Here is an 18,796-nt window from a genome sequence, read left to right on the forward strand (position 1 = left end):
AAATTTCGAACCCTCTTCTTCAAGAGAATAGCTGGACTTATAGAGACAAGAGAAAGATGCAAAGTGCATTTTCTTACCACAGACAATATAGTGGAACCATTCGGCCACTTCATACTCAGATGTGGAAGTTAATTAAGGGATTGAGGATTTAAACTGAATTAATACAAAGCCAGTTTTTTTTGTTAACTCACAATCTCATCTTTCTCGAAAATTCTGTCATAATTACTGATTCACAAGTAATACTGAAGCTATGGCTAAACAACCTCTTTCATTATTTCCACATTTTGAGAAATGTTTAATTCATGCCACACAAGGTCCTCAAGTTCCTGCTTTCAGCAGATAGCCCTGAACCATCCACCAACCTGCCCACCCCTTTCTCTGGGCTCACCGTTCCCTCTTCATCCAGGCACCCCCCATGACAGGGGCTGGTTGTAATGTGGCCTCACCCCTCTCACTACAGCTTATTGATTCCACAGTAGCCCCAGACCAAAGGTGGGTCAAGGCTCTGGCCAATCCCTCCCAGAGGCTAAAGCTGTAAGATGATTCAGGAATGAGTGGGGGCTGCATCCGTCTCCACCACATGGAGAAAGCCAGTCTGTACACAGAGAAGAACAAAGCCAGACTGCAGTGAGAGTCTGAGATAAAGGGCAGAGGTGAGGTCCCGGCAGTGCCTGTGAGCCACACCATAACGCAGACTCATGGGACTACCCACACGGGTCCCATTCCAAGATTCCCGCGACTTCATCAGTGAGTCATGACTGTCCTTTGCATCTACGTTAGAGGACTAATCTTTGGTTCAGAGGAACTTTAATTCATATAGTGGCTGCTTCTGTAATTTTGTTTTGGAACAAATATCTGATGGGAAGCTTATTTCCTTAGTATATATCCTTTGATATAAAATAAGTATTTCTGACCAAATTCTCAAAACAGATACAAACCTTCTCTCGTTTTTGTTCAGCAACACCTTTTCTGGCATAAATCAAACTGAGCTTTTCTTGGTCCTTTATAAATCGCCTGCGTAATCTTAATATTTCTGCCCGACTGTCTGTACCTGAAGAATATAAAGCAGGTTTGTTACAGATGGCCAATTCGCAGTTGGCTTTACCTCCTTTCTAGAATCTTCTAAAAGTGGAATTGTTTGCTTATCTCCATTTTTTACTTTCATCTAGTTGTTCTGTTTTGTTTGTTTTAATGACAGAGAACAGCACAGGAGACCACTAACCAGTTTTGGAAGCTAGAGAATAGAAAGTTATAACTACGCAGCCGAACCCACTGCCACCATGCAGAGAACGAGGGACAAAGCAATGACAGTGGAGAAGACCTGGAAGGCTCAGGGTCTGGCAGCACCCGGCACCTCCAGGGGAAGGGAGGAAAGTGAAGCTACAGCAGGAGGTGTGGTTAGAAAGCAATGCCCCCAACCCCTGCCCACCATGCTGCAGGTAGATAGCCTGGGAGAGGACACAGGGCCCATGGGTGCACAGGGTGGCATGGCTGCAGGCAGAGCAACTACTCCACCAGCGACCACAAGGGCTTCCGGAACCTGTAGTGCCTCCTCCTTCTTGGCCTCCAAGGGTGCTGGCACCCTGGCCTAAAGCCTGCAGGCAAGAGACTGGAGATTTTGCCTCTGGGTAATCCACCAGCACAAAAGCAGAGACCAAAGTATTGACACATCATGGGGTTCCACGTCCTGGTCTAGGCTGACCTCCACACGCCCAACGTGCAGCTATTCCAAATGCCTTTTGAGTGCCCCTTCTGGGAGTATAAGCAAAAAGCCAAGTCACCAGACATTGTGAGGAAACCTTCAAACATGAAAGACAGAAATGAAATTAAATAATAGGGAAAGAGCAACCGTTGAAAGCAGCCCATCCGGGAAAAAAAATTTTTCCAAAACTTATCATTTATCAAAAAGAGTAGAAATTGCAACAGTGGATCAAGGACTGGAAGGGCATTCAGGGAACATAAAAAAAACTCATGGAAACTAAAAATATGATATCATAACTTAAAAGAATTACAAGGTAAGGTTGAAGTGATTTCCCAGAATACAAAGCAAAATGAAAAAAACGAGAAAATTACCAAGGTAATCCAGAAGGTCTGCTATCCAAGCAAAAGGATTACAAATATAAAACTGGGATGAGGAAATCATCAACAAAATTATCCAAGAAAAAATATTCCAGAACTGGAAAATGAGTTAGCAATGTGACAAGACCCTCCTTGTGCCCAGAAAACTGGACTGAAACAGACCTGCATGCACCAAAGGACACTTTTGTGAAATTTCCTAAAACTCTTAAGATCTACTGCAGAGAAAGGATACAATTCTTACAAAGGATCAACACAAAGAATGCCACCAGGTTTCCCTACCCAACCCTGGGGACTAGGAACCCCTGATTACATGTTCACACTCAGAATTCTATGGCTAAATTACCCAGCAGGGGTGAGTGTGATCAAAAGCAACATAAGGCATCAAGGCATCAAAAACAGCTTGGGGCGGGGGCGGGGGCGGGGGGTGTGTGTGTGGGGGGGTGCGGTGCCTGGGTGGCTCAATCAGTTGAGCATCCCACTCTTGACTTCAGCTCAGGCCAGATCTCACAGTTTAGTGAGTTTGAGCCCCCAGGCTCTGCACTGACAATACAGAGATTTTCCCTCTCTCTTGCCCCTGCCCTGCTCACACTCTGTCTCTCTCAAAATAAATAAATAAACTTAAAAAAAAAAACAACCCAAAAAACCCAACAGCTTACTGTTTCTGACCCTTTTTCTCAGGAAGCTACTCAGGGAGGTGATCCACCAGAAAGAAGGAACACACCGAGGAAGGAGAATCAGATCCAGGAGAGGTGAAGAGACCCTCAGGATGAGCAGGGTGTCCAGACCATGGCTGAACAGACTCCGAGAGCAAGCAGCCTGGAACAGGGCAACCCAAAAGCTCCAGGAAGATTTTTTTTTTTTAAGATAAAACATACGTTGGGACACATTAAAAGATAATTCAGAGGAAAACAAGTGATAAATATGTAGGAATCTAAACCAAAATAATTAATGCCCAGAAAAAATTATTGTACAAGAAAAGTAATCATAGTATCACTACGGCTTGAACACAAATAATACTTATGTAGCCAAAATAAGAGGAAAATATGATGAAACCAAGACCAAGACATAATATCGCAGGAGGAAAGCACAGGACGAATTCACTGTGGTGTGAGTGGTGGACGGGGGTAACAGACAAGCTGCAGCCAAGACCTCGATGTCCATAATGCAAAAGCCAAAAGAGAGCGACTCATACCGGACGGGAGAAAAAAGGCAGGGTGGTAATATACAAATAGTGTTCGGAGCTATGGAAGGGTGTAAGTGGTTGTGTGTGCAATTGGGGAAACGGGTATGGTTACTGTTTCTCCTTCTCCTTCTTCCTTTTTTTAATTAATTAATTAATTTTTAAATTTACATCCAAGTTAGTTAGCATATAGCACAACGATGATTTCAGGAGTGAATGGGTTACTGTTTCTTCTAACAAGCTTTGGCAAAGTATTTGGCTCTTTAAACTACATGCATGTATTACTCTAATACAAATAACTAAAGGAAACTGAAATAAAGAATTAAAATAATGGTTGAAAATGATGGTATTTTAATTAGGTTACAATTTCAAATTTTTAAGTTTTAAGGATAATAAATAGTATCACAATAAGGATTAATTTACCACTTTTTTTTTAAAGTTTCTTTATTTATTTTGAGAGAGTGTGTGAGCAGGGGAGGGACAGAGAAAGAGAGGGAGACATAGAATCCCAAGCAGTCTCCTCGCTGTCAGTGCAAAGCCCAATGCAGGGTTTGATCTCACAACAGTGAGATCATGACCTGAGCTAATATCAAGAGTCCAGTGCTTTACCGACTGAACCATCCAGGTGCCCCCACCATATATTAATGATTTTCAAATATTCCTCTCTAGGCAAGAAAATACATAAACCCCAAAGAAGACAGTGTGCAAAATATTTTACATCAACAAAGGTACAAGGGGAGATTCAAATATATTAATCAAATTAAACTGGATAGCTAATAGTACTCATTTTACCTACTCAGTTCCAGCTTTTTCAAATTCATATATAAAACTTTTAAGGAAAATGGTTTAAAAGTTAGGTTTCACCTCTTACTGCCTTAATTTCTAGACAAAGTCAGTGAAGACAGGGAAACACTGCTCAACAGCTTGAGTTGTGGACTATGCATCCTCAGCATTTCCCTGTTCCTGAGCCTCGTGCCCGTTCAGCAGAGTTGGCCACAGGCAGTCACCATGCATTAGCAGGACCGGAGGCTGCCCCAGATGCACACCTACCTCTTCGACAATCCCATGGGAAGGTGCACGGCCATGGGTTTGGGGTGAGCAAGTACAAAGGGTGTGAAAGACAATTCATGAACCGTGGGAAGGTGACAGTCACTCTGGGACTTCATTTTAACTTCGGGGCTTTCATTGTCAAAGTTACAGAAGGACAGAGAGCCGTGCACTCTGGTGGAAGACAGTTTGGCAAAGAAACAGCAGAGGAAGAAGATATAAAAGAAAGAAGACTGGTGGCAGGCAGACGAGCAGGGTCAGGGCACACCAGGAATGCGCTCATGAGCTCCCTTCAAACCCAGAGTGCTAAGCAAAAGAAGGCTGGATTTAGCTCTCCTACAATCCAGAGTTGTGTATGGCTACAGATTTGGGACTAAATGCGAAACAGAGTGGTTGGAAGCGAGGAAAGCATGTCATGCATGTGTTCAGTTCCTATGATTCCATTAAAAGGAATTTACCCTTATTTAAAATAAAGCATACCAGTGGCACTTGGCTGGCTCAGTCACTAGGGCATGCAACTCTTAATCTTGGGGTTGTGAGTTTGGGTGAGTTGGGTGTAGAGATTACTTAAAAATAAATCTTAAAAAAAAGAAAGCATATCAGAGGGGAGGGGGGGAGAATGGGTGAAACAGGAGAAGGGGATTAAGAGTACTTAAAACATCACGAGCACTGGGTAATGATGTACAGAATTGCTGAATCACTATAGTGGACACCTGAAATTAATACAGCACTGTATGTCAGCTACACTGGAATAAAATCAAAAACTTAATAAAAACATTTTTAAAAATAAAAGGAAATTACCCTTGCTCCTGATTTTACTTCTTTATACCTGAATTCATATGGTTGGCATTTGCCCAAGGTTCTATGTTGGGACCTTTTGTCTCTCCACCTTCTTCCTCTGGGCTTCCACTCACTCCCAGAGCTGCCCTTCTCCCAAAGAGCTGACTTGAACCCTGGCCCTCAGCATGGGGTCTGCGTGTTCTGCCAGCACTTCCCTGCAGCCCCCGTGGCGCGTCTCCCCTCATCTTCCCCACTGGGACCCTGGGTGTATGCGGGAGGTTGCCTGTGACCTCAGCCTCCCAGGCCCCCTCGGGCAACCCACATGCTGCTCCATGCGGGCCCCTTAAGGAGTCATCCAGAGACCCCTGCTGTCTGTCTGGGTCACTACAGACAGCTGTGGTTGCCTCCATATCCCAGCTGTCTGCTCTATGCTCCCAGTGGGCATGTCCCACACCACCACTTTGGTCAGACTGCCACAGGGCCTGCCAGTCAGTACATGTTCTCGAGCTGACCTGGGTCCCTTCCACTTCCCAAACATGCTCCATACTTCCTGCCTTGGTCCTTGTTCACCCTCCCTCTTCCCACACCCAAGTCCACAAGGCTAGTCCCAAAGGTGGCCTCTTCCTCAGGTCCTTTCTGGTGCTCTCTCACTCTCTCTCTGAGACTTGCTAATTCTGCCTCATCTCAGCATCACCTACCTGTTGCCTTACCAAGCCCTGATGTTCAGAGAGTCACCACATGAATGGACTGAGTCCAGTTTATTCTATAGCTTTTTCTGGTCCACCTAAAATTAGGCTTTCAACATGGCAAATGCCCATTTATTAAATTAAATTTTACTATTACTATTATTACTTTTTTTTTTAAGTAAACTCTACCCCCAACATGGGGCTCAAACTCACAACACCCAAGATTAAGAGTCACATGCTGTACTCGCTGACCCAGCCAGACGCCCCTGAATTAAATTTTAATGGTTTTATTTACAGGTTACAAGGAAATGTGAATGCAGTCAGAAACGCACTTTATCTAAGCCTCCGCATTAACTTAAATACATTTCAGCAAGCTTACTTTACCTTTTGCTTTGTTATCCACCTCGTCCCCTGGAAGTCCCAGTCTTTTTTTCCCAAAGTCAGGGCCCACTAACTTCAAGGGTGATCTCTGTGCCTTTTCACTCTTCTTGTGGGCAAACAGCAAGGAGGAAGATGAGGAATCCGAGGACGAGACTGTGTAATCCATCAGCGGGTCAATACTGCTCCCAGTCAGCCAATTAAAGGAGCTTCTGCCATCTGCAAATGTCACAGCATGCTCAGCTCTGCACAACCTGCCATACCCACACAGCACCACTGCACCTGCCACACTGGGAGCCACACTGTGGGACACAAGGTGTGCCTCATCCTGGGGATGACACCTGGGGCCTCTGTGTGCTCACCTGCCATAGGAATGGGGACAGCTCCTCCAGGGAGACAGCCATGTCAGGGTAGGGACACTGGGCAGAAGTTCTATCAGTTACTAGTGAGCGACCCGAGGCAGCTCAGGTGTCTGGGCCTCAGGGTCCTCATTTGTGAAGCAGGAAAATACTCCGCCTGCTCCTTCAAGCAGTAACACCTTTTCTGTGTTATAAGGTACCAAGATCCATGTCTTCTAACATCAATGTCATAAAATATCCATGGTAGTTATTCAAATCAATCCTACTTCTAGAACCAACAGACATGAAAAAATTGATAGAAAGGAAAAATGTTTGAAATATTTATATGAAATGATTTACGGGGCACCTGGGTGGCTCGGTCGTTTGAGCGTCCGACTTCGGCTCAGGTCATGATCTCATGGTCCGTGAGTTCGAGCCCCATGTCAGGCTCTGTGCTGACAGCTCAGAGCCTGAAGCCTGCTTCAGATTCTGTGTCTCCCTCTCTCTCTGCCCCTCCCCTGTTCATGCTCTGTCTCTCTCTGTCTCAAAAATAAATAAATGTTAAAAAAAAAAAAATTAAAAAAAATTGAAATGATTTACGTGTTTTACTCTACAACTTGTACTTTGCTGATCAAAGGAAACAGGTGAACAATTTAAGAAAGAAAAATTTAATAACTATAAACACAGTAAATGATTTTGGTTTAGCTCTTCAGTACTTGCTTTTGAGATAAAGGATTTTAACTTTGTTGCATTAAACAGACTTTTCTGGACAAAACCAAAGCAAAACATAAATGTACTGTAACTTTTGCTTTTTCCAGTCAAAAATAATCCTTTTCAACTTTTTTTATTGTGGTAAAATTTAGAGAACACCAAATTAACTATTTTAACCATTTTGAAGTGTACATTTCTATGCATCAGGTATATTCACACAGTTGGGCAACCATCTCCACAATTTAGCTCCAGAGCATTTCCACCTTCTCAAACAAAATTCCGTATCTTTCTTTTTTTTTTTTTTTTTTTGAGAGAGAGAGAGAGAGAGAGAGAGAGAGAGAGAGAGAGAGAGATTGAGAATGCATGTGCATGCACTCACAAGCCTGCACAGGGGAAATACAGAGGCAGATGGAGAGAGAATCTTAAGCTGGAGCCCGATGGGGGGCTCGATCTCACAACCATGAACCTGAGCCAAAATCAAGGGTTGGACCCTTAATTGACTGAGCCACCCAGATGCCCTAAAATCCATATCCTTTAAATACTAGCTCCCTATTGCCTCTCACCCAACCCCTAGAGGCCCCCTTCCACTTTCTAACTCTAAGAATTTGACACCTCTAGGAACTTTAATCCTTTTCTCCTTTGACTGACATGACTTTTCTGTGGTTCTTACCACTTTTTTCTATTACTGTTTCACTACTCTTACAGCCAATGTTCTTGCAGTGGAGGCTGCTTCCATAGATCATACTGCCTGGTGCAAAGCAGGCACGTGTTCAGGCTGACAGGTACCTGCAGTTTGTGTAGGTGTGAAGTCATACTGCTGTTGGGTGGCCCGTATCTGCTTAGCCATCGCTCCTTGAACTGGGAGGGATCCCTCCTGGGTCCGGGTCTGGAGAACACTTTGGGTGGCCTGAGTCTCAATAAACATTGGAGTGAGGACAGTACTTCGGAAACGCCAGTCAGAATCAATGGTATATTCCTGCACGTAAGAGAGTTCCGAATGAAATCATGGTCCTTCTTTAGCAACACTGAAATAATTTTATTTAAAATCCAATGGTGCCATTAGCAGACAGGTATATAATTTCATATATCTGTGTGGGAAACAGCTGAAGAAGAACCCCTTCAAATTTAAAAATTTTAAATAAATTATTTGCCAATTAGAATATACTAATTAGTATTGGGGGAGGAAAACCATTTTTCTCCTCCATCACATTCTGCATTAAATGGCTTAATGCCACACCCAGTAATGGCACCACAGCTGCAACAAGCTGAGAAGTCAGGCTATGCTGCTCGGCTCAGCATAGACGAACTGAGCACAACTGTTATTATTTCAATCGTCACAGGCCGTTAAGGCTGCCGAGAGATAGCACAACCTTAACATCTACCAAACGGATTGGGGGTGCTAATGGGGAAGGGGGATGGTATTATGGAGAAAGGAAAATCCAAGTGGAGGCTGAAAGGGGGACAAATGTGAGCATGTGAAGAGAGTGTGAGCAGATGAGGTTAAAGCAAATAGAAGTGTTTCAGAAAGGATGTGTGAGAATTCCAAATAAACTAAGAAGTCCAGTATCACTAATCACCAGGGAAACACAAATCAAAACCACAATGAGTCATCACTTCACATCTGTCAGGATGGCTATGCTCAAAAACGCAGGGGACAGCAAGTGTTGGCAAGGATGTAGAGAAGAGGGAATCCTCATGCACTGCTGGTGGGACCGTAAATTGGTGCAACCACTATGGAAAACACTATGGAAGTCCTCAAAAAATTAAAAATAGAAATACCATAAGGTCCAACTATTCTACTTCTGGGTAAAAAAAACCACTAACTTGAAAAGATATATGCATCTCTATGCTAGCTTATTAGTAATAACCAAGACATGGAAGCAACTTTTGTGGTCTATCAATGGATGAATGGATAAAGACGTGATGTGCGTGTGTATACATACACAGATACATATAGGTGCGTGTGTATGTACGCACATATATATATATATATATATACACATACATACATATATATATACATACATACATATATACATACATACATACATATATATATGCGTACATACACACATACACACAATGGAGTATTATTGAGCCATAAAAAAGAAGGAAATCTTGCCATCTGTGACAACATGGATGGACCTTGAGGGCGTTATGCAAAGTAAAATACATCAAAAAGAGCAAGACAGATACCACATGAATCTCACTTACATGTGGAATCCAAAAAACAACAATAACAAAACAAAAAGCCTGAACTGATACATATAGAGAACAGACTGGGTACTGCCAGAGGCAGAGGATGGGGGAAAGGGACATGGGTGAAGGGAGCCAAAAGGTACACACTCCCAGTTAAAAAAACAAATGAGTCATGGGGATATAACGTGTGGTTATAATAATGTAATTAATAATAATAATAATAATAATAATAATAATAATGTATTGTATATTTGAAAGTTGCTAAAAGAGAAGATGTTAAAAGTTCTGGTCACAAGGAAAGAAAGTCTGTAACTCCATGGTGATGGATGTTAGCTAAGCTTATCGTGGTGATCACATCACAGTACATACCAATATTAAATCAGTATGTTGTATACCTGAAACTAACATGTCACTTATATCTCAATAAAACAAAGACAGCCAGTTTAACTCTATTAGAAAATGTTTGCTGACTAACAGATAGGAAAAGCTTATAATATTTATTATTATTATTATTATTTTTTTAACGTTTATTTATTTTTGAGACAGAGAGAGAGCATGAACAGGGGAGGGGCAGAGAGAGGGAGACACAGAATCTGAAAAACAGGCTCCAGGCTCTGAGCTGTCAGCACAGAGTCCGACGCGGGGCTCGAACTCACGGACCGTGAGATCATGACCTGAGCCAAAGTTGGACGCTTAACTGACCAAGCCACCCAGGCGCCCCTATAATATTTATTACTGTAGAGACAAATACTTCACCTGAAATTCACATTCTGACAGAGGATGTTCAAACACAGGGTTTGGATAATCTGGGCTCATGCTGGTCATTTCAAGCAGAAAATTTGTTGCTAAACTTAAAAAGTGCACTTCTATCTTTGGAGAATATAAGGAATTTAGTGCCAACAATCGGTCCAACGTATTTGAAGGTAATCTAGTTTCATGGCTCCAGAAATTTCGAATAATTAACCTGAAAAGCAGAGAGGAAAGATTTTTCAGATATTGTCAAATGAGAAAGAATGCCCTACACATGGTGTCATGTCGAGAAGATAGTCTTTCACCCCTATAAACCTTAACATGAGGAAAACCACATTCAAAATTCTATCAAGAGTGTAACATGAGTTATGAACACTAATATGCACTGAAGGAAGGGAATATTCCAAACTTCAGCATATTTAACAAGAGGTGAAAAACTAGATGATTTTATTCTTATCCCTATTATCTGGGAAGTTTTCAATGATGAGTATACAATATTAGCTATTTTGAAACTGAGAAAACACCTTAAGAAATTATATAAAATCCTTCACTGCCTTGCTAAAACAATTCACTCCAAAAATTAGTGCCATAAAATATTCAAAACTTAAACTAGTTAAGAGTCAGGTTAGGCTTTACAATTTATGAATGCTTATGAAATCCAAATGTAATTTGAAAAGCAAAAATGAGTTTAAAATTGTGACAGAATGGAAAATTAATTGATATACAGAATCATACAAAAAGCTTATGACCCTTCTTTTATAATTAGTACTCGACAAAACGCTCATAAAATTTAGAATAGATATTTTAGAGAAAAACAATCGTCATTTGTATTTTCCTATATAATCATTATAGTTTCCTCCTACTTCTGAAGTTTCAAACATTTCATTCAATATTAATATGTATAGTGTGATCTCAACCATGAGTTAAATGAGAAACATAATAATCAGCATTACAGATTTTTTTATTTTGAAACACTTTAATTCACTGTGTGAGCAGAGAGAGCTTTACCCACAGTTTTTCAAGAATTTTTTATTAAAATCACTTGTCAGAATTTTTAAGTCTTAATGTGATTCAAAATACATTTTTATTAAACATCATGAATGCAGAAAGCAGAGAAAATGGTAATACTATAAATATAATTCTAAAACTGTGGACAAATACTCAATGCTAGTCTAGAAAGAAACATCCCTAATTTATTTGTCTTGGCCTTATTATTCGAGGAACACATACTGAAGCCCAACGTTCTCATCGATCAACCCTTGAATCAACACATCTTTTGCCAACTTAAATATTTCCCTGGAGTCCTCATCTGCTTGACTTTCTGGATCTCTGAGAAAAATAACAAAATGACAAAACATTAATATTGTCTTCTTATCACTTTTGTTCAACCGTAATAACACCAACCAGATTAAAGTAAAATAATCTGGCTTTTCCCGTGGAACTTCAACTTCCCAAACCATAGCAGAACCTACCCTCATACGGACATACCCTGACACCTTCCTTTGGTGACTCTGCAAGCCCATCCAGGTGACTGTCATCACCCTTCCTACAGTGTGACAGGGCTCACGTGCACAGGACAGCGTGGGGGGGGGGGGGGGGGGCGGATAATGGGAGTAGGCTGCAGGGGTTCCCTGGGAACGCTAAGAGGTCCTAGGATGGACTCAGACCCCATGGGAAGTGCTGTGGTGGCAGTCCTATAGGATGAAGACATCCCACAGAGTTCATTTTCTTAATTGTGTCAGATCTTAAAAGGAGAACTGTAAAAACAAATTACAGTATTAACTCAACCAAAAACTGCACATTCTAAATATTTCTCACGAATACATGAAATGAATTAAAATAAGGATAAATGTCAATATACTAAAATAAACTCGTTTTAATTAATAATCCTACGTTTAAAAATGTTTAAACATTTTATTATTTATTATAATCTACTCCAGATTGCTATTGGCACCCAAATGCTCCCTTGAAAAAAGTAATATAAAAATTAATGTACAGCTTACCGGTAATTGTCATGAACCCACATAAGAATATTATACATTTGTTCCCTACACACTGGAGAAGGATGAGAAATGAATTCTACAACAGGATTCAGAAGTTCTCGGAGTTCTACTGGTTTCAATTTTGCCATCATCTTATAAATTATGTCCAAACACACTTTCTGTCTTTCATCATCTCTACAGTAAGAGAGGGTTTTAAAAACATACCAATTTAATAATTTTTATTATACTTTCAGATGTGACAGGTAACTTTTTCTTCTTTGTGCTGTTCTGTATTTCAAAATTTGTTACAATGGAAATATAAAAATTACATCTTAAAAAATTACCATGAGCTACAGTATTAAAAATAAACAAATTAATTCAATATGGTACCCTGTATTGGATCCTAGAATAGAAAAAGGACATTAGTGGGAAAACTGATAAAATCCAAATAAAATCTAGTTTAGTAATCAATAATGTACTAATGTTAATTTCTTAGTTTTGACAAATATGCCACAATTATGTGACATGGAAAAAGTGGGTTAAGGGTATGTGGGAATTTTCTGTATTGTCTTTCAACTTTTCTGTAAATATTAAGTCATTCCAAAATAAAAGTTCATTTTTTAAAAATCCGAAATGTCAAACAACATAAACTAAATATAAAGGATTTCATGATTTTAAAACAATGATTTCAAGTGCTATTCAGGCTATCTGGCAGGTCATACAACGAGTCAAGGGTAGTCTGAGCCCCCAATAAGGTGCACGTCTATTTCCTTATTTTATGTATCTTTTCTTCCTACAGCACCCAGCTTAATGCTTCACATGCAGTTGATATTCAGTAAATGTCTAATGAAGGATAATGAAGCGCCATAACATACATTCTTTGTTACTGGCACACTCTACATTTATCAATAATTTATCCCCATGTAAAAAAATACGTCCACAGACAAGGCTGGAAAACAGTACAGAGAAATAAAAATATTGTGAGCAACAGCATCTCTTTTCACACCTATTTTAATAGTATAATATGGGGGGCACCTGGGTGGCTCAGTCGGTTGGGTGTCCAACTCTTGATTTTGGCTCAGGTCCTGATCTCACAGTTCATGGGTTCGAGCCCTGCATGGAGCCCCACATCAGGCTCTGTGCTGACAGTATGGAGCCTGCTTGGGATTTTCTCTCTCCCTCTCTCTGCCTCTCCCCTACTCCCTCTCTCAAAACAGATGAATAGGCTTTAAAAAAATATTAAAAACTAGTATAATGTGATTTTGAAAATAAATGAACAATGTTAACAAATAATGGATGCCTCCTAGCTGGAAAAAATGGTACAGAACTCAAAATCATGCATTTTAAATCTGAGAAGAGCCTTAGGTAACACTTGAGATGTGGCTTCCCCAAGGTGCCAGGTTAAAGAAGACAGGAGGGGCAGGCCCCACCACTTTTAATTCTGATTAAAATTTAACAAGTACATATTTTTAAGTTTATCTATCTTGAGATGTACATATATACATAGTCGTATATAACAAATACATATTTTATGAAAACCTACAAGTTCTGAGTTGAAGGAGACAGTTGAACAAATCAAAATTTTATGTGCCAGCTGCATCTGAGAACACAGGGCTGGCTTTGCACTCACCTATATCTCATAACTTGAATGAAATCCTTGCTCTTTAACTGTAAGTAGAGATCTGTTATTTCCTCTGCACGACACAGCACCACCTCCAGACAGAGAGTCTTCATCACCCCATGAAATTTGGGCAGCAGGAAGAACACAGTGTTCATGAACCTAACCAGTGGACATGGCCAATGAGGGAGAGGGCCGTCGCAGACCCTCTCCCACAACAGGACGCCCACCATGACTGATATCCTACCTATCGGCAAGAGGAGGAAAGTTCTTCACAGCTTTGTTCAAGCACACAATAAATTTGTCCTCCATCATATTTTGGTGCTGCTTCAACTGTTTTACAATCAATTCATACACCAAATCTTCCAGTATCTGAAAAATTAAGTTTCTTTTCAAATACACAAATGCGAAACTTACGTTAGTTACTGAAAACAGGTTTGTCTTAAATAGTTAATTGAACCCATGGAAGATGTCCAATGCTATCACCTACAAGGTAAAGGTGTTCACAAGGTACAGTGCCAGGAGTGTGCACATTAACCACTGGACACAAGAGGCTCTGGGGCTGTGAGTTCAGGCAGGCCAGGCCACAGCCATGACTGCTCTGTGCTGTCACCACTGGTGGCGCCTAGCTCTTGTCAGATGGCAGGCTGATAAAGATTGGTGCTTCCTTTTCACATCCAAAATACTGCTAAAAAGTCATTTGAGAAGCTGAACTAAAATCAGTGATCAAACGCTGTGTAAATACATTTTATGATGCCAGTGTTCACATACTTGGTCAAATATTCACACAAACCAGAATTTTCAGGCAACTTTATCTAAAAAGCCACCTCCACCATTGTCTACCTCCCTATATCCTGTTTTTTCTTCATCATGTACTACTATCAATGGTGACAGATTTGTCTATGTATTGTCTGCTTCTCTTCATCAAATGTTAGCTTCCTGAGAAGGGGGGGTGGCCAGGACTGCTCTGGCTACACCCCCAGAGCCCAGAACCAGCCAATAAGATAACGAACATATGTAACTGACCAACATACATAACCAACATTATAATACAGGTAACCAACAGAAGACAAACGCATGCACATATATACTGACAACTGGAGACTACCTCTCAGGTGCCAAGAGCAATTCAGTGGTTGGAACAGGACTGATTCTCACCAACTTCTTTATATTTTACTCTGTTCTTCTAATTTCTACACTAAATCAATACCATTTTATATTCAGAAAAGAACAACGTAAAACCAAAGTGTTTATCATTACTACTAACTTGAAATTTAAGTGAAGAGAGATTAAACTTGGGATCTACTGTAATTTGTTCCATCTGTGCTGAAGACTTAGCATACTATGTAAATTGAAACCCAACATCTAAGGATATGAGAATCATGTAAAAATAAGGTAATTCGGAATTTAAAATTTTTAAGCGTGCCTGGGTGGCTCAGTCAGTTAAGTGTACAACTCTTGATTTTGGCTCAGGTCGTGATCTCAGGGTCGCTGAGATTGAACCCTGCATGTCAGGCTCTGCACTGACAGTGTAGAGCCTGCTTAAGATTCTCTCTCTCTGCCCCTCCCCACTTGCGCACAGTCTCTCAAAAAAAAAATTATTTTACAAAAATAGCTGGTAATTCCTAAAATAAATTATAAGCGAAGACTGACCTCCCCAAGTGGGTCTATTTCCCTTCATTTAATTTTCTTTTAAACCCAAATAGATACCTGAGGTGCCTGGGTGGCTCAGTTGGTTGAGCTTCCGACTTCAGCTCAGGCGGTGATCTCACAGTTCGTGAGATCGAGCCACACGTCAGGCTCTGTGCTGAGAGCTCGGAGCCTGGAGCGGGCTTCGGATTCTGTTTCTCCCTCTCTCTCTGCCCCTAACCCATGCACATTCTGTCTCCATCTCTCTCAAAAATAAGTAAATAAGCATTAGAAAAAAAATTTAAACCCAAATAGATACCTAATTGTCAAAATGGGCAGGGGCCCAATACACTGTGTTGGGGTACTCTGGGTGCCCTCGGGACCTCCCAACTTCCCTAACCCTTTACTCCTCATCCACTCAGACAGTGAAAGTAGCCCACTCTCCACTCTCCACCTTTTCTTTCAGGAGAGGATGTGGACTGGAGATAGGAAGTTGGGAATCATGAACACATAGGCAGTTTTCAAAGCCAGGAGGCTAGATGGTTGGCAGGGGAGCAAGGAAGAAGAGGACCAACATCAGAGCTGGAGAGGTAGCCGGGAAACATGAAGCTAAGGAAGGGAAACAGCCAGGAGAATAGGAAGAGAGCCAAGAGAGTGTCCTAGAAGCAGTGACAAAGGGAATCAGGAGGAATGATCAACTGTGTCACTGCAATGAGACCTGGCAAGAAGGGCTCATCACAATGAGTGACAGCGGTTTTGGAGGCTCCAAAACACACAGCCCCTCACTAACCAACCACAGGAGAACAGCAGTGTAGCAGGAAGCATCACTCCACTACCCTACTTTCAAGTAAGTTAGAACATGTAATTTACATACATCTGTAATAATTACATTCTATGGAGACCTGTAGTACTTTGAACTTACACTGCACTGAAAGATTCAGTTGGGTTCTTCTAACAATCCTGGAAAGTGGGCAGGGCTCCCAAGACTGAGAAAGGCTCCCACAAGTGCCCTGTCCTGTCTGATAACTATATTACGTCCCAGATTGGAAATGGAGTATTTTATTAGTTAACATAGCCCTAACCATAGCAAGTATCCACCAGAATAATTTGCTTCAAAAGAAACCCTGACACTACTTTCAGAGGAATGAAAGCTGGTTAAATAATCCTTTCCTGGCTTTCACAATATAAGTAAGTTACCCATCTTTAAATGTTTACCAAGTTTCCAAGTGTTTTAAAAATCCCATGTCCTCTTAAAAAAAAATTGAGCACTATATACGCTAGGAAAAAGCCAAGTATTAATAAATGCAGAATGCCCACTCTGGTTTGTTACAGTATAGAGGATATAAATAACAAGTGTTAGAAAAAATCAAAACTGAAAAAGCACTATTTATTTAAAATTGTATAACACACTTACATTTTCTTTCTTGGTAACATATTGAAGAATAAGTCCTAGAACTTCTGCGGCTGCTGCATACACCTCTTTATATTTTACGAAAGACATGTTACTGACCAAAGCTTGGAAGTATCTGTAACAAATACAGAAAATATGCATCACATAATACATTCTGTTGACATAAAAATATAACAACTTTGCTCCTCATGCCGTATTAAGAGCATAAATTGAGAAAATACTGAACATAGAACATGATCCAAATTATTTGTGTGAAAACATATATCAAGATGTACTTAAGGCTCTGACATCATGACCAGGAAGGCACATGGCAGTCCACAGCTCAATCACACAGGACTGCTGTGGTCAAAGCAAAACACGATGCCGGATACTATAAAAAACACTGCAGTGAGAAAAAAGCTACTAACCAAGATCATGACTTACTGACACCCCTTGAAAGCCTCATGACTTCCTGACACCTCTTGACTGCTGTGACAAGAGGAGGACAATAAATGAGAAGGAGAGTGAGCACCAGTCCACGCTTCCAGGCTCTGTAGGCCACAGAACGTTAGCCTCCAGTTCCAGAGAAGCTCTATAGGCTTGTCACTGGGGGAATCAAAGCTCAAAAAAAGTAACTCATCTAAAAGCAAACTATTTCCCATGGACTCTTCACGGAGCCACCTGTTTGTCTATGATAGCAGGCAAATGGAGGAACTGGTGCCAGGAGGCTAACACAGGAGGACCGACCAGACGGAGTGAGACACTTCCAAAGAAACGGGAAAAGCTCAGAAGGGACATGCTGAAATCTAGAGTCACATAATGTGAATGCTGACTTTTTCAGAACTCCTAACACAGTAGGACAATGAAGTACCGGTCCGTGATGGTAGAGGATTAGCTCACTAGCGCCCTCCCTCCAGACGCCGGGCTGCGTTCACCCCCACCCACAAAAGGTCCCGACGGAGGGAGCAGGGGCTGTAGCTGAGGCAAAAAGCACAGCGACAGGGCAGCACCAGGACCCAGGCATCCATCCATGATCCTGTCGTGAATGGTCCCACAGAGCTCATGCTGGTTTGGGGGCAAATGCTGAAAATGCAGTTGTAGAAAATAAGAAAGAAAATACCTAACACCCATTTGGTGAAACACAATTGAAAAAAAAATACTAATTTTGAAAAACTTAACTTCCATCATTCATTCCATTAACATATTTCTTCTCCCAAAAGACCTCTAAGCCCAACTTACTAAATTCTGGTAGAAATATTTTTAACATGGGTCTAGGTCTTTAAACTTATAAAAACTAGGGGCACCTGGGTGGCTCAGTTGGTTAAACGTCGGACTCTTGGGTCCAGCTCAGGTCACAATCTCATGGTTTGTGGGTTTGAGACCCACATCGGGCTCATGGTTCACGGGTTTGAGTCCCACATCAGGCTCTGCGCTGACAGTGTGGAGCCTGGAGCCTGTTTGGGATTCTCTCTCTCTTTCCTTATCTCTTTGCCCCTCTCATACTTGCACATGCACTCTCTCAAAATGAATAAACTTAAGAAAAAATTAGACCATGCTCCAGTCCATCAATCCAATTCACATATACTTTAATCTAAAAAAGAAGCAAAGCAAAAACTCCCTTGATACTCACTTTATGCTCTCTATGCCACATTTTGGGTCATAGGGGGGCAAGTTATTGGCCATTATAATGCCTAATAATTGAATTCCTACTGAATTGTCTTTGGAATTAGGATCTTTACTGGAAAACTTTTCAAATATTAACCTGAAACATAAGCATAAAGGACAAGTACAGATTATCATATAATAAAATAAGCACAGCAAGAAGATAATTTGCAGGGTGAGAAATACTTTATCTTTCCCCACGACTAACACCCTTCTTCCTAATACCCTGTTTGTATACATTCAAGTTATTCTAGCAAGTCTGTATTTCTTACGATCTAACTATTTGCCCCAATTCTCTGTTAGTTGATTCTGAAACCTTTGGAAAGTTATAGCTTGCCTCAGGCTGCGCAGTCCGACAGTTCACCCC

General features: G+C 41.0%; 1 protein-coding gene across 2 annotated transcripts in view; it reads right to left on the reverse strand.

Moving 5' to 3' along the window:
* The window catches only part of PRKDC (protein kinase, DNA-activated, catalytic subunit), a 214,317-nt gene that overhangs the window by 70,962 nt on the left and 124,559 nt on the right, over positions 1 to 18,796 (reverse strand). For both annotated transcript variants that reach the window (XM_078441702.2, XM_078441703.2), the window contains 10 exons: positions 18,398 to 18,529; positions 16,792 to 16,903; positions 13,996 to 14,120; positions 13,761 to 13,910; positions 12,152 to 12,325; positions 11,379 to 11,477; positions 10,155 to 10,362; positions 7,986 to 8,175; positions 6,157 to 6,369; positions 939 to 1,051 (listed from right to left, as the gene is read on the reverse strand). In XM_078441702.2, coding sequence (XP_078297828.2) covers positions 939 to 1,051; positions 6,157 to 6,369; positions 7,986 to 8,175; positions 10,155 to 10,362; positions 11,379 to 11,477; positions 12,152 to 12,325; positions 13,761 to 13,910; positions 13,996 to 14,120; positions 16,792 to 16,903; positions 18,398 to 18,529 — 1,516 coding nt within the window. The remainder of the gene's footprint in view (positions 1 to 938; positions 1,052 to 6,156; positions 6,370 to 7,985; positions 8,176 to 10,154; positions 10,363 to 11,378; positions 11,478 to 12,151; positions 12,326 to 13,760; positions 13,911 to 13,995; positions 14,121 to 16,791; positions 16,904 to 18,397; positions 18,530 to 18,796) is intronic.

This window comes from Panthera onca, chromosome F2 (genome assembly GCF_046562875.1).
Source record: "Panthera onca isolate mPanOnc1 chromosome F2, mPanOnc1 haplotype 2, whole genome shotgun sequence".
Lineage (NCBI taxonomy): Eukaryota > Metazoa > Chordata > Mammalia > Carnivora > Felidae > Panthera > Panthera onca.